This window comes from Artemia sp. Qi Xiang Cuo, chromosome 6, assembly GCF_049724085.1.
Source record: "Artemia sp. Qi Xiang Cuo chromosome 6, ASM4972408v1, whole genome shotgun sequence".
NCBI lineage: Eukaryota > Metazoa > Arthropoda > Branchiopoda > Anostraca > Artemiidae > Artemia > Artemia sp. Qi Xiang Cuo.
In genome coordinates this window covers 30,655,231-30,667,925 of record NC_142799.1, presented here as the reverse complement: position 1 = coordinate 30,667,925, position 12,695 = coordinate 30,655,231, and the positions used below count along the sequence as shown (strand labels likewise).

The window sequence follows — 12,695 nt, the reverse complement described above, 5'->3', positions numbered from 1 at the left end:
ACATGTCCTCTGAAGTTGATTCTGATGTTTTTAGCACTCCATCTATTAATGCTTTAGAAATATTTAAAAAGCTTCTAAAGTAGAATTTTGGAAAATTTTGAGTTTGGGGGGAAGGGGGATTCCAAAAACATCTTCCCGTGACATAATTTGTCCTATAAAGTCGATTCTGGGATTTGTAGTGCTATATCTCTTAGTGCTTTAAAAATATTTAAACACCTTCTAAAGTAGAATTTTGGAAATTTTTGAGTTTGAGGGGAAGGGGGATTTCAAAAACATCGTCCCCTGACAAAAATTGTTCTATAAAGTAAATTCTGATGTTTGTAGTGTTCTGTGTCTTAGCGGTAAAGAAATATTTAAAAAAGCTTCTGAAGTAGAATTTTGGAAAATTTTGAGTTTGGGGGGAAGGGAAATTTCAAAAACATATTCCCATAACATAATTTGTCCTCTGAAGTTGATTCTGGTTTTCGTAGCACTCTATCTATTAGTGCTTTAGAAATATTTAAAAAGCTTCTAAAGTAGAATTTTGAGTTTGGGGGGAAGGGGAATTTTAATAACCTCTTCCCGTGACATAACGTCTCTTCTGAAGTTGATTCTGATGTTTTTAGCACTCTATCTTTTAGTACTTTAGAAATTCTTTAAAAGCTTCTAAAGTAGAATTTTAGAAAATTTTTGAGTTTGGGTGGAAGAGGGATTTCAAAAACATCTTCCCATGACATAATTTGTCCTTTAAAAACAATTTGGTTATTTTTACTGGTCTCTCTTGTCAAATCCTTTCCCTAATTAATACAGTTTAAATGATCTTATCAACACAGAGGTGTTTGGCATGTGCCTGCTACCCTCAAGGGTAAGGGTTTCTGATAAACTAAGTATCGACATCACAACAAACCTGGTTTTATTATACCATAAAAATAGTTAGCAAGGATAGGAAATTAAATCGTTTAGGATTGAAATAGGATTTTGGAATATATTTTAATGAACAAGGTTAAAAGCTGAAGTTGTGTAAGGTAAGCAGTGATTTATAATTATGATAGTAATAGCCTATAGGATGAAATATGAGTTAAAACAACTAGTAATGTGCAGTAATATTATTGAGTTAGGACTAAAGTGAATACACCATTTGATGCCTTTTTTTATGCTGATTATGAAAATAATAAGCATTTCTATCGGAAATTAATTACAGCCCCCACCCCTCTATCTCGGCTATACCAAACATAACTCTGAATTTGCCTATATAGGGGGGGGGGTTGAAATTCATTTCTGATAGAAATGCTTCCTATTATAGCCTATTCATAATCAGCATAAAAAACGCATCGAATGGTGTATTCACTTTAGTCCTAACTCAATAATATGATTTCGTAGATATTGACCGAGTTAGGTACTTCAAAATACCTTCCCATGACATACTTAAGCCTGTAGACCCATCCCTGAAAGTTTCATTTTCCTAACCTAACCAGTTTCCAAGAAACCCAAAAGTAAAATTTTACCCCAGATACGCCTTCATTCAGTTAACTGACTAGCTTAGGGTAGGAAAAACCTTTACCATAAGATTGATACTTTAGTTCCTGGTTTAAAGGTTCAACCTTTCTTATCTTCTACTTCAAAGATATCTCATTGCAGAAACAGTGTTTTCTGCTTTCAATTAGGTGGTGTCATAGCCGGAATTAAAGGGCTGGGCACACGTAGCTGATTTCGGGAACTGATTTCCAAATCAGCACCGATTTTAAAAGAAATCGGCATCGATTTGAGCTTGACAAATTTTCTAGTTTTCGGAGCCGATTTACAAAATCAGCACCGATTTTCATCATAATCATCGCCAAAATTAGGGATACAAATAAATAGTCAGCCAGAGATGTCTGTGGTGAAAGACCCCGCTAATGAGCTGAGAACTAAGCTGAGATCAATCATGCAACTATTAATAAACTTTAGTTGACTATTTGTGTCCATGATGTTTTGTTTTGAAAATCTCGCGCAATAAATTTTTCTTTCAATGAATTTTTCTTACCGCTATCGTTTGTCCACTGATGCTGAAATTGGTTCCCGAAATCAGATACGTGTGCCGAGCCCTTAAGATCATAATGTCCAAATCACAGACAAAATGTGTTTAATACAGACGTCCACGTCCAACCGAAATGATTTTTTGGTACCAATTAATTTGGTTCTTTTGCTTGTCTATCCTCAGTTTTTCAGGCCTCCTTGCATGAACTAAAGTAATCATACATAGCCTAAGGAAACCCGGATACCCAACCTTTATACTAACATTGTAGGGTAGGGCACATAGACAAAGGTATCATATACTTTTTGTCTGTGGTCCAAACCAATTGAAATGTAATATTTTTTACAAGGTGGCGCTTATTTCACTCAACTACAAGTAACTACTCCTAAAAATTCGCTGCAGAACCAAGCCGCCTGAGGCAAATATAAATTTGCGCGCTTTTCATCCACCTCGATCGGTTTGAAGCTTGACTCCTTACCTCTCCTCAAAAACTTCCAGTTTCCTTTAAGTTTTCCTTTACAACCTCTTCCCACGCCATTCGAGGACGACTCTCTTTCCATTTGGCCCTTGATGGATGGCTGAAAATAGTACTCTATGGCATTTTCTCATTTTTTCTATACAAAAAACGTGTCCTACCAATCACATTCTTCTTCTTATCATAGTCCTAGAAAATGGGATACAATCACATTTTCCGTATAGATTCTTATTTTATATACGGTCAGTAAAACTGGCACAACTATTTATTGACAATCCCTCTGGAAAGCATTTAACAAATCTTCCATCGTCTTCCCAAGTACCCATGTTTCTGTCGGACAGTAAAATTCCCAAGCAGTATAAAATATTGGTAAGAGGATAGACCCTAAACCAAACTTTGTCCGTCTTTTTGAATACAGCTCCCCAGGAACATTGAAGAACAAATTAAATCAGGTTGGATCTGTAATCGAAAAACTAAAACATACACTTCATGTCTCAGCCCTCAAACTTATACATAGCTTCATTCTCGATCCTTATATTTGGTACGGGTTCTCGATATGGGTGAGTAACTTCATAAGAAGCTGCAGAAGGATTCTTACTGGACTTACTTATTCAAGTCCTGTCCAGATGAGAGGACACTTTGGGGCCACTTTTTTTTAGATTCTGTAGACAAGTGCTTGATATGCAATTCTGCCAGGTGCAGTTTTGGATAGCTGGATGATACACTGCCGGTTATAGTTACCAATCCAACTCTTAATCTGCGTTCTTCAATAGTTTCTTCGAGCAAAATCCTGAGTAGGTGAGCAGGATTCAATTTCTTAACATGCCCTTACTGCATTTAATGCCTTTAAACTTCGTCTAGGATCGTGTCTGGTGACTTTAGTCATTTTCGAACTTTTTCCTTTGCTAATTCAAGACGCCTCGTGCAGCTAATTTTTGCAATCCGATTCCGGGCATCTCATTTTGAATGCGAAAAGGATATATTAATTTTCTTTTTCACCGTCCATGATTAACAGCCAGAAAGAGCAACGGGCATGATCAGGCTGATAAGAAAATGAATTTTCAAATGGTTCGGAAGGTGGCTGGATAAGTTTGAAAGATTTCTGAAACTAGAGCTGACAAGGGCGAGGTGAAGTTTGATGTCAGCAGTGTGGGTACTATCAGCCATTAAGAGACTACCAAGGTAAAGAAATTGATTGATTGTTTGGGTGAAGTGTCGCGACGTGATGTAGCTATGACTTTAGCTTTGTCTGTGCCATTTTGTATCTCAAACGGCTTCACTGATAAAGATACGCTTTCTTCCTGGGATTGTTGGGCGATCATAGCTAGCTGATCGATGTCATTAGCATTCGCTAGTTTGTCGAGTGGAATCCCTTATAATTTTGACCCATGCTCAGTGGGTATCAGGGAGAAGATTGCAGGCAGGAATAGGCTGAACAAATTTGAGGAGGGGATGCAACTCTGGCGGACTCCAAGAATTGTCAATAATTCATTAGAGAGTCCATCGCTAGTTAATATTTTGTTTTTGGACTGACTGTACGTGTCCTCAATGATTCTGACGATTTCATCTGGGATACCGTACCGTAGTATTTAAAAATACGTCACAAACCTTTTCTCCATGTAAGGCCAAAGGCTTGTCGGAAGTCAATAAATAGTTGATGGACCCTCTATTAAATTTGATATATCGTTCCATCAGCTGGCACACAGTAAAATTCGTGTTATTTGTCTTATTTTCTCGTTGTTGATCCCATTGTACATACGGAGACGCTTTGAGGGAATTGTCTGGCGGAAGTTTTCAGCCGATTTGGAATTTTCTGGGAGATCTTTGTGGGGGGGATTCTATGGGGGAATTATCACCAAGAGAATTTCTCCATGGAAAATTTTCTGCGGGAGAAACTTTCCAATGGGGGGATATTTTACACACAGGGATATTCCCCAATGACCTTAAAAAGGGTCAGAAATTAAATAAAAACAAATCTGTGTTAAAATAAAAGAATGCTAAGGAGTATTTTTCGGGCAAAATCGCCAGCAAAAAGTTTTCTGGGAAGAAATCGCAGCGGGGAAGGAATTGTCCAGGGGTAATTTCCCGCCGGAACAATTTTACATGGGATAACCTTTATATAGAGGAATTTTTTGTGGTAGGATTTTCCATAAAGGTGGATGGATTTTCTGGGATTATCTGAAAAACGATAAGAAATAAAGAAAACAATGTATAAAGAAAACAATTTTTTTTCCATTGAAAGTAAGGAACGACACTAAAACTTAAGACGAACAGAAATTTATTCCGTATATATCGGGGGCTGCCAAATTATTCCGTATCTGACGGGGGCTACTCTTTTTTCAATAACCCTCTCTGCGCTAATGTTTGACCTTTTGTGTAATTTTTTTTAAGAACAATTCTTGATACACAAGGCCCATACAACCCTTGGAGTAAGTCTCACCCCTCCATTCTAGGTGGAGAAGGGTGGAGACACCTTTTCCAAACACGTATTCTTTTCCCTAGATGCATCCAACAGAAATTTTGAGATAGAAATATTGTTAAAAATGGTCCAAAGAACATATAAGAATGCCATCAGCGTTTACATAACTCCTAAGAGCACTGGGACAAGGGTTTAAGTTATGCCCTAGGGGCATATAAGGTTTTATGGAATGGGTAGTCGTATAATCTTCAGATGGGGCTCATTTGATTGAAGCTTAGTGCTCTTTGTAAGAGTCAAAAGTCAATTAAGGGCAACCCCCCCCCCCCCACGCCCATCAGTTCGAAAAACCAGCATCCAATCAGAATGTGTCGACATCTATTTTGTTCAGCAGTGTTCAAATGTCCAGTAATTGTACCTTTGGGGAAGTCATCCCCTTGATTAAAGAGCAACTCAGCTTACATAGCACTCCGCAACGTCGCTTGACTCCTGGATTGTACCTTTTGACATGCACAAGAAATACTCTGATTGGCAAAAAGCTACCAAGAGAAGTGAAAATGCTGACCCTCATGCCGACCATACCTGTCAAGTGGAACTCTTGCAGGAAGATGAGCCTTAAGCTCCGACAATTATTTTTTTACTGTTTACATGTTTTTATGACTTTTGTGCTTTTAACTAGTTCATTCTGTATGGATGTACTAAATGAATCTTTTTCGTTTTCATTATATTCGATGTTAACTGACCACTTTGAAAGAGGTTTACAAGTCGTAAAAAAACTAGTTTCTGAGATTTCAAGATGGACATATTATGGACATATTATAGACAAAAATATGGATATGATTTGGCTGAAAAGGACACATATTTGGATGCTCAATGGACATATGAATTGACCAAAAACTTGCCAACCCTCGTTCAAAGTTGGCATAATATTCAAAAGCGCAAAGCATGGAACTTCAAGTATGGCAAAATGATTGGGGGTTACCATCTATAGATGCTGATTGCCTTGTTGTTCTTGTAAGAGTGCTGCTAAAAATTCTTTCTTGTTCTTATTGAAACCAAAATTTTAGCTTTCTGGTTGTATTCAACTAACTATTGCAATAAGCTATGCTAGTCAACTCTGTAGCCTAGATTTTTTGGTAAATTTTTTGTTTTCATATTATTAACTTATGAATAAAGTAAACATACCACTCAATGCCTTTTTTATTTTCTTCCAAATATGATAATCATTTTTGTTGGAAATGAATTTTACCCTCACCCCTATATAGCCTATACCAATTCAGGGTATATATTTGCATATTAGGGGGGATGAGGTATAATTTATTTCTGAAGCAAATGAGAGGTGGTAAATTTCTACCAAATCATATTATTGACTTAGGCTATGCATAAAGTGAATATACCACTCAATGCCTTTTTTATGCTGATTACAAATATAATAGCCTAATCATTTCTATTGGAAATGAATTTCAGCCCCCCCCCTATATATGCCAATTCAGGATTAGGTTAGGTTGTAAAAATATACCCCAAATTGGCATATATAGGGGGGGCTGAAATTTGTGTCCAATAGAAATGATTATTATATTTGTAATCAGCATTAAAAAAAGGCATCAAATGGTGCAGGCTATTCATTTTATGTGTAAGTCAATGATATGATTTGGTAGAAATTTATCTGAAAGGTAAGTTTAAACTTAAATCCCACCCCTCTAATGTGCAAATATATACCCTGAATTGGTATAAATAGGGGTGGGGGTAAAATTTATTTCTGGCAAAAATTATTATTATATTTAGAAAGAGCATAAAAAAGGCATTGAGTGGTATGTTTGCTTTATTTGTATTTCAATAATATGAATAACAAAAAAATTACCTAATGGGGACTCTCTCCTCCTTATTTGGGAAAAATGTTTCCTGAAATTTCCAATTCCTCTTATGGCTTCTGTATCCATTGTTGTCTCAGACCTTTTCAGTCATAGAAAATGTTTAGTCAGGGTGGGGCTAAACTTTGGGGTAATTCCTTTGTTTCCTTACACCCAACCTCAGGGGCAAATCTCCAGCATTTTTATTTGGGGGGGGGGAGGGGTCCATATCCAGATAGTGAAAAGGCATGAGATGTATAATATTTTTTTCTTCACATCATTGGGGGGGGGGCAACTGCCCCTCCTTGCCACCCTTAAATAATGCCCCTGCCCAACCTTCTTATGCCAATTTTGTTCTGATCTTGGTAAATATCTACCAAATCATATTATTGAGTTAGGACTAAAGTGAATACACCATTCAATGCCTTTTTTTTATGCTGATTGCAAATATAATTTGCATTTCTATTAGAAATTAATTTCAGCCCCCCCCTATATATGGCAATTCAGGGTTGGGTTAGGTATATATAGGGGGGGGGGACTGAAATTCATTTCAAATAGAAATGATTATTATATTTGTAATAAGCATAAAAAAAGGCATAAAATGGTGTATTCACTTTATTCCTAAATAAATAATATGATTTGGTAGATATTTACCCTGGTCTCTCATTGCTCCAACCCCTCAATGCCACCTTCCAGCAACTCTGAGAAATTGGGATGAAATGTTCTGAACCATAATACCTTATTGATGTCCCAGCCTTAGCTGCTTCATCTGCAATCTAATTATCCTTTATTTCAGAGTAGCCTGGGACCCACATCAGGGTAATCTGGTTTCCTTTGGATGCCAAGCTATTCAGGGCTTCATAGCATTCCAATTCTCTATTTTTCCAGCTCTACATTCTGAAGAGCCTTTAGGCATGCTTGATTGTCAGTTCAGATACATATATCTTTTCCTGTACTTCCCATTTTCAACTGTCTTCCAGTTGCCTGTTCTATTCCAAACATTTCAGCCTGAAAAACTGTAGCAAATTTTTCCAGGTGATAACTGATTACCTCCTTGTCCACATCAGGAGTATTCTGATATATTAGGTCTACTACTTGTGTCCCCAATTTTCCATCAACCCACAAACCATCAGTATAACATAGGGGAAACCAGCCCATGTTATGTTTAGCTCAACATGTACTGGCATACACTATCATTCTTCAGAATGAGAAGTTTGTTGTCAGTGAATCAACTTTTTTTAAATAAAACAACATTTTTGGACATGTCCCAACCTGGGCAGGTCATAAGCCAAGGTTGGGACATAATATAAATAATAACCAATTTCTTATTTTAAACAAATTTATTGAAAATGTATAGTAAAGTACAAATACATAGGTAATGAGAAGTTGTTTTGCACTCAACAAATGTCACCTCTTACCTTGACATTAAAAGACAAAGGTTTTTTTGCCTGGGGTTTGTTCCCTTGGTAACAGTAGGAAAAAGAAGAACAGCAACTATTCTTTTGTGTTTCACCATGTCTATATCAGGCACAAAGGGATAGATAAATTTTCCTCCATATTTTTTAGATTTCCCCAAGTAAGAAACTTTTTTGTCACCATCTTCTTTACCACTTAGTTTTTCAACTATGTTACCAATGTAAGAGAAGGTGGCGTTTTTTACATTGAATTGGCAGAGGAAAAATGTCCCAGGCTGGAGAATCAGGGTATTTTTTGAAAGATCAGAGAGAGATTGACAACTTTCATCAAACAGTTTGTGGTAATGAACTGTAAATAAGGAGCAACCTGGCTCAATAGGAATTTTGATACCAATAGATACGTCAAAAGAATAAAATTTTTATGCTGGTTTCAAATATGTAAGTTTTTTCAAGTTTAGTCTTACCTATCAAAAGTTACGCATCTGAGAAAATTTGCCTTATTTACAAAAAAGGGGGAAACACCCCCTAAAAGTTGTAGAACTTTAATGAAAATCACACCATCAGATTCAGCATATCAGAGAACCCTACTATAGAAGTTTCAAGCTCCTATCTGCAAAAATGTGGAATTTTGTATTTTTTGCCAGAAGAAAGATCATGGATGCGTGTATATTTTTTTTTTTTTTCCCCAGGGGTGATCGTATCAACTCAATGGTCCTAGAATATTGTGGGAGGGCTCATTCAAACAGAAATTAAAAGTTCAGGGATTGTCTGCAGTCACATTTTTTGGGACCTGTCAATTTTTGTCACTATTTCTGTGATTTTGTCACTAAATTCACTTTTTTTGATGTTTTGGACCTAATTTTTTTGGTGAACAGATCCCATGCCAGTTACAGTCAGATCCCATGCCGCCACCCACAGAGAGCACTTGAATTGACAGTTATTGGCAAAAGATCCTGGAACTGAAGACACCATCTGGTGAAACCAAATATCAGGCCTTAGGTCGGATTGTCCCGGCAGCTCTGTTGCTCTGTCATGGAAGTGCAGGCGTAGAGAGAGGATTTTCTTGGTCAGCTCTGCTGATGACTAGCCTTCAAGCGTGTACAGAAGAGCCGACACTGAATGCTAAGGCTTTTGTTGCGGATGCGCTCTGCAACTATGAGAACAGACCTGAGCATAATATAGCGGACCTAGAGTCAGGCATTGTACGAAAAAAAGAGATGGTTAAGCAGAAGAAGTAAATAGGCAATACCCTTCTGAGAGAGGCAAGGGAACGGTTGAAGAAAGCTGTGGGAGAGAAGGACTTCCTGAACATTGGTCTTGCTCAAAGTATGCTGGAAGCAGCATTAAAAGCTTGCTCCAAAGAAAGGGCAGATGAGGCTGAATTGGTTGAAGTAATTGTTCTGAAGAGCAAATCTGAACTAATTGATTGCCTTTCAAAAAAGTCAATGAAGTAATGACATAATATCCAGTGATTGCTTATACTAAGCCGTGGCAGACGCTTGTTTTTCAATAACTGAAGTTTTTTCTTTACTGAAGTTCAGTTTTTGCTCCTAGTACCATAATCGAAGTTGTACATTTATTGAAGCTATTGTTTTGGGTAAGTAAATCAAATCAGTTGAAGGAAAAAAAATAAGGATTTCAGCCTTTCTGTCCGTAACTTCTCAGGCTCTCATAGGCCAGTGAGGATCTTACAGTAGTAATTGGGATCCTTGTAATCCATCTGACGGCTTCTGAGTAGTCACTTATTTGGTGTCCTCAAGCAACTAAAGTCACTTTTTTCGCGCGCCTTGTCGCGGCTGACCCCTGAAAGTTCTAGTACCCTTTTTAAGTGACCAAAAAAAATGAAGGGCAACTAGGCCCCCTCCCACGCTCATTTTTTACCCAAAGTCACCAAATCAAAATTTTGAGATAGCCTTTTTGTTCATCATGGTAAAAAAATACATTAGCTATATCTTTGAGGATGACTTAATTCTCCACAGTCCCTGGGGGAAGGTTTGCAAGTGGTGAACTTTGCCCAATGTTCACAAATAGGATTGGTTATTGGGAAGTAGGCTATCAAGTTTTCAGGGGGATTATTTCTGGTAGTTTGGGGGGGGGGGGGGTGGGAGGCTACATGGGAGGATCTTTCCATGGAGGAAGGGACATTGCTATGAAGGTGGTGCTGGATTTCCCAGCATTATTTAAAAATATTATCAGAAATTAAATTAAAAAAAATCAACTGAAAGTAAGGAACAACATCAAAACTTGAAACAAACAGAAATTAATATGTATATGAGGATGTTTGCCCCCTAGTCATCACCTTGCTCTTTATGCTAAAGTTTTTTTGTACTTTCATCAGAGCTATTCATTCTAATTAAAAGTGTTTGTGATTAAGGGGTCATTCTTAAAGAATTGGAACAACATTTGAACTTTAGAGTAAAGAGCAAGGTATTGGCTAGGGGGCAAACCCCTAATATACTTAATAAAAATATACAAATATAGAAGTTTGTTATGTAAGTTAATTCATAAGTTATGTCAGATCAATATTTCAAGAAAGCCATTTAGCCAAAAGAAAAAGTAAAATTAATATGTAAATTTTGTTTTAATTATTCATGTATGGTGAGCCAAAATCAAGGCTGCATTAATTCAAAAATGTTCAGAAATTAAATTTTAAAAAACAATTTTCTTTAACTGGAAGTAAGGAGCAACATTAAACTTGAAACAAACAGAAACTATTTCGTATATGAAAGGGGCTGTCCCCTCCTCAAGGCCTCGCTCTTTATGCTAAAGCTTGACTTTGTTTCACAACTTTATTTTTTTTAAACAATAAAAAAACTTTAGCGTAAAGAGCGAGGCATTGAGGAGGCAACAGCCCCTTTCACATACAGAATAATTTCTATTCATTTTAAGTTTTAATGCTGCTCCTTACTTTCAGTTAAAAAATCTTGTTTTTTTTATTTAATCTGAGTCAGGATCAGAAAAACTCTGTGAATCATTAATTTTATCAGCCAATGGATCATCAAAGACTTCCTTGCTATCACTCTTACATTTCTGAGTTGACCAAAGATCTTCTCTGACCTGTTTTTGCTGGCTCAACAAGTTTTGTCCCAGTCTTCTTAACCCCCTTTAATAGTCTCTTTCTTGCATTTTCTTCCAGTCTAATTTTTTCAGGGGTGTCAGTAGCTATGAGGCTGCAACCCTTTTCTTGCCCTTTTCAAGTGATCTCTTGTGGTTCTGCTTTTGAATAACCAAATACTTCTTAAGGACTGTGGACAAAACTAACAAAACTGTTGCCTTCCAATTACTTTCAACTATTAAAAAGGGCACTAGCCATTCCAATTTCCAATCCAATGAGCCCTTTTTGAAGTTTCTACAACAAATCCTTTGATACAAAGTCCCTTCCGAATAAGCATACCAGTCTTCAGGATTATTTGTTTGAATAGCAGTTCTTAGCAGCCTTTGGGTCAGTTTTGTTCTTTGACTTGATTCCAAAGTCCACCAGTTGTTGGCTTGGTCCCCCTTTTCAACAAGTTTTGGATGGGTTGCTTGTTTAAATGCACTGTTCATTTCTTCTTTGAGTTTCTGCATCTTAGCCTAGATCCTCTTCAGTTATTCCAGGGCTGGGAGGCAGATTGACAAGTTTTTTGGCTAAAACTTGGTCATAGGTGTGCCAATTTGTTCTCTTTATATCCCTAAGAAGTCTACTTTGTTATTGGGATATATCTTTTTTGAATCTTATTATTCAATGGTCTGAGAATGATGGAAGATTGCTCACTTGCCAATCCTTTATCAGTCTCTCATGTTGTGAAGAAATAAATGTTAGATCCAAAACCTCTCTTCTTTCTCATGTTATGAAAGTAGGGCTTGAGCTTCAATTGCACCAAGCAAGGCCTTCCCCTGCCAGGTAATCGTACACTACAGAAAAAACTGTCGGTCAATCACAAACAGGGGATTGTTTGGTTTTGGCAATTGGCTCACAACTGTAAAACGGGATGTTATAATTTATACGGCTAATGCTGATAAAACGGCCACAACTTTTCATGAAAAACTTCTTGGCAAGTACCATTTCTATTTTCCTGAAAAAGTTAAGAAACGTTTTTCAGCAGATCGTCCATACGTTACAAAAGAAATCGAAGCACTAAGCAGGAAAATTAGACAACTTTTCAGGAACAAAAACATAAGGAAGCTACTACCCTGAAGAATAAAATCAGAGGAATGACCCGCCAGGTAGCGGCGTTGTACTACCAAAAGGAAGTATCTCATTTATTGGATTCTAAGCCTGGACAGCGGTACAAAAGGATAAAGCAAATGACAGGTAAAGCGCAGACTGGCCTGGATTTTGGCTGTGATGAGCCGGACAAAGAAACTGCAGATTGCCTAAACAATAACCTGGCAGTGATTGTTCAGTAACTAAACTCGCAGGATTTTCTGCTTCCATCTCCAGATCTTATAGATTTCCTAATCATCACAGAATCCCAAGTTTGCCTCAAATGGATGAAACTGAAGAGGACCAGTATTACACCACTCGATATTCCTGTTGACCTCATTAAGGTTTTTCCTGAATTTT

General features: G+C 37.2%; 1 protein-coding gene across 1 annotated transcript in view; it reads left to right on the top strand.

Annotated features, from left to right (window-relative positions):
* The first annotated feature begins 5,823 nt into the window (after positions 1-5,823).
* LOC148951111 (metaxin-1) overlaps positions 5,824-12,695 on the top strand; it is a 54,384-nt gene continuing 47,512 nt past the window's right edge. The window contains exon 1 of the mRNA XM_089090147.1: positions 5,824-5,898. Within this exon, the coding sequence (XP_088946273.1) occupies positions 5,830-5,898 (69 nt within the window). The 5' untranslated portion in view covers positions 5,824-5,829. The remainder of the gene's footprint in view (positions 5,899-12,695) is intronic.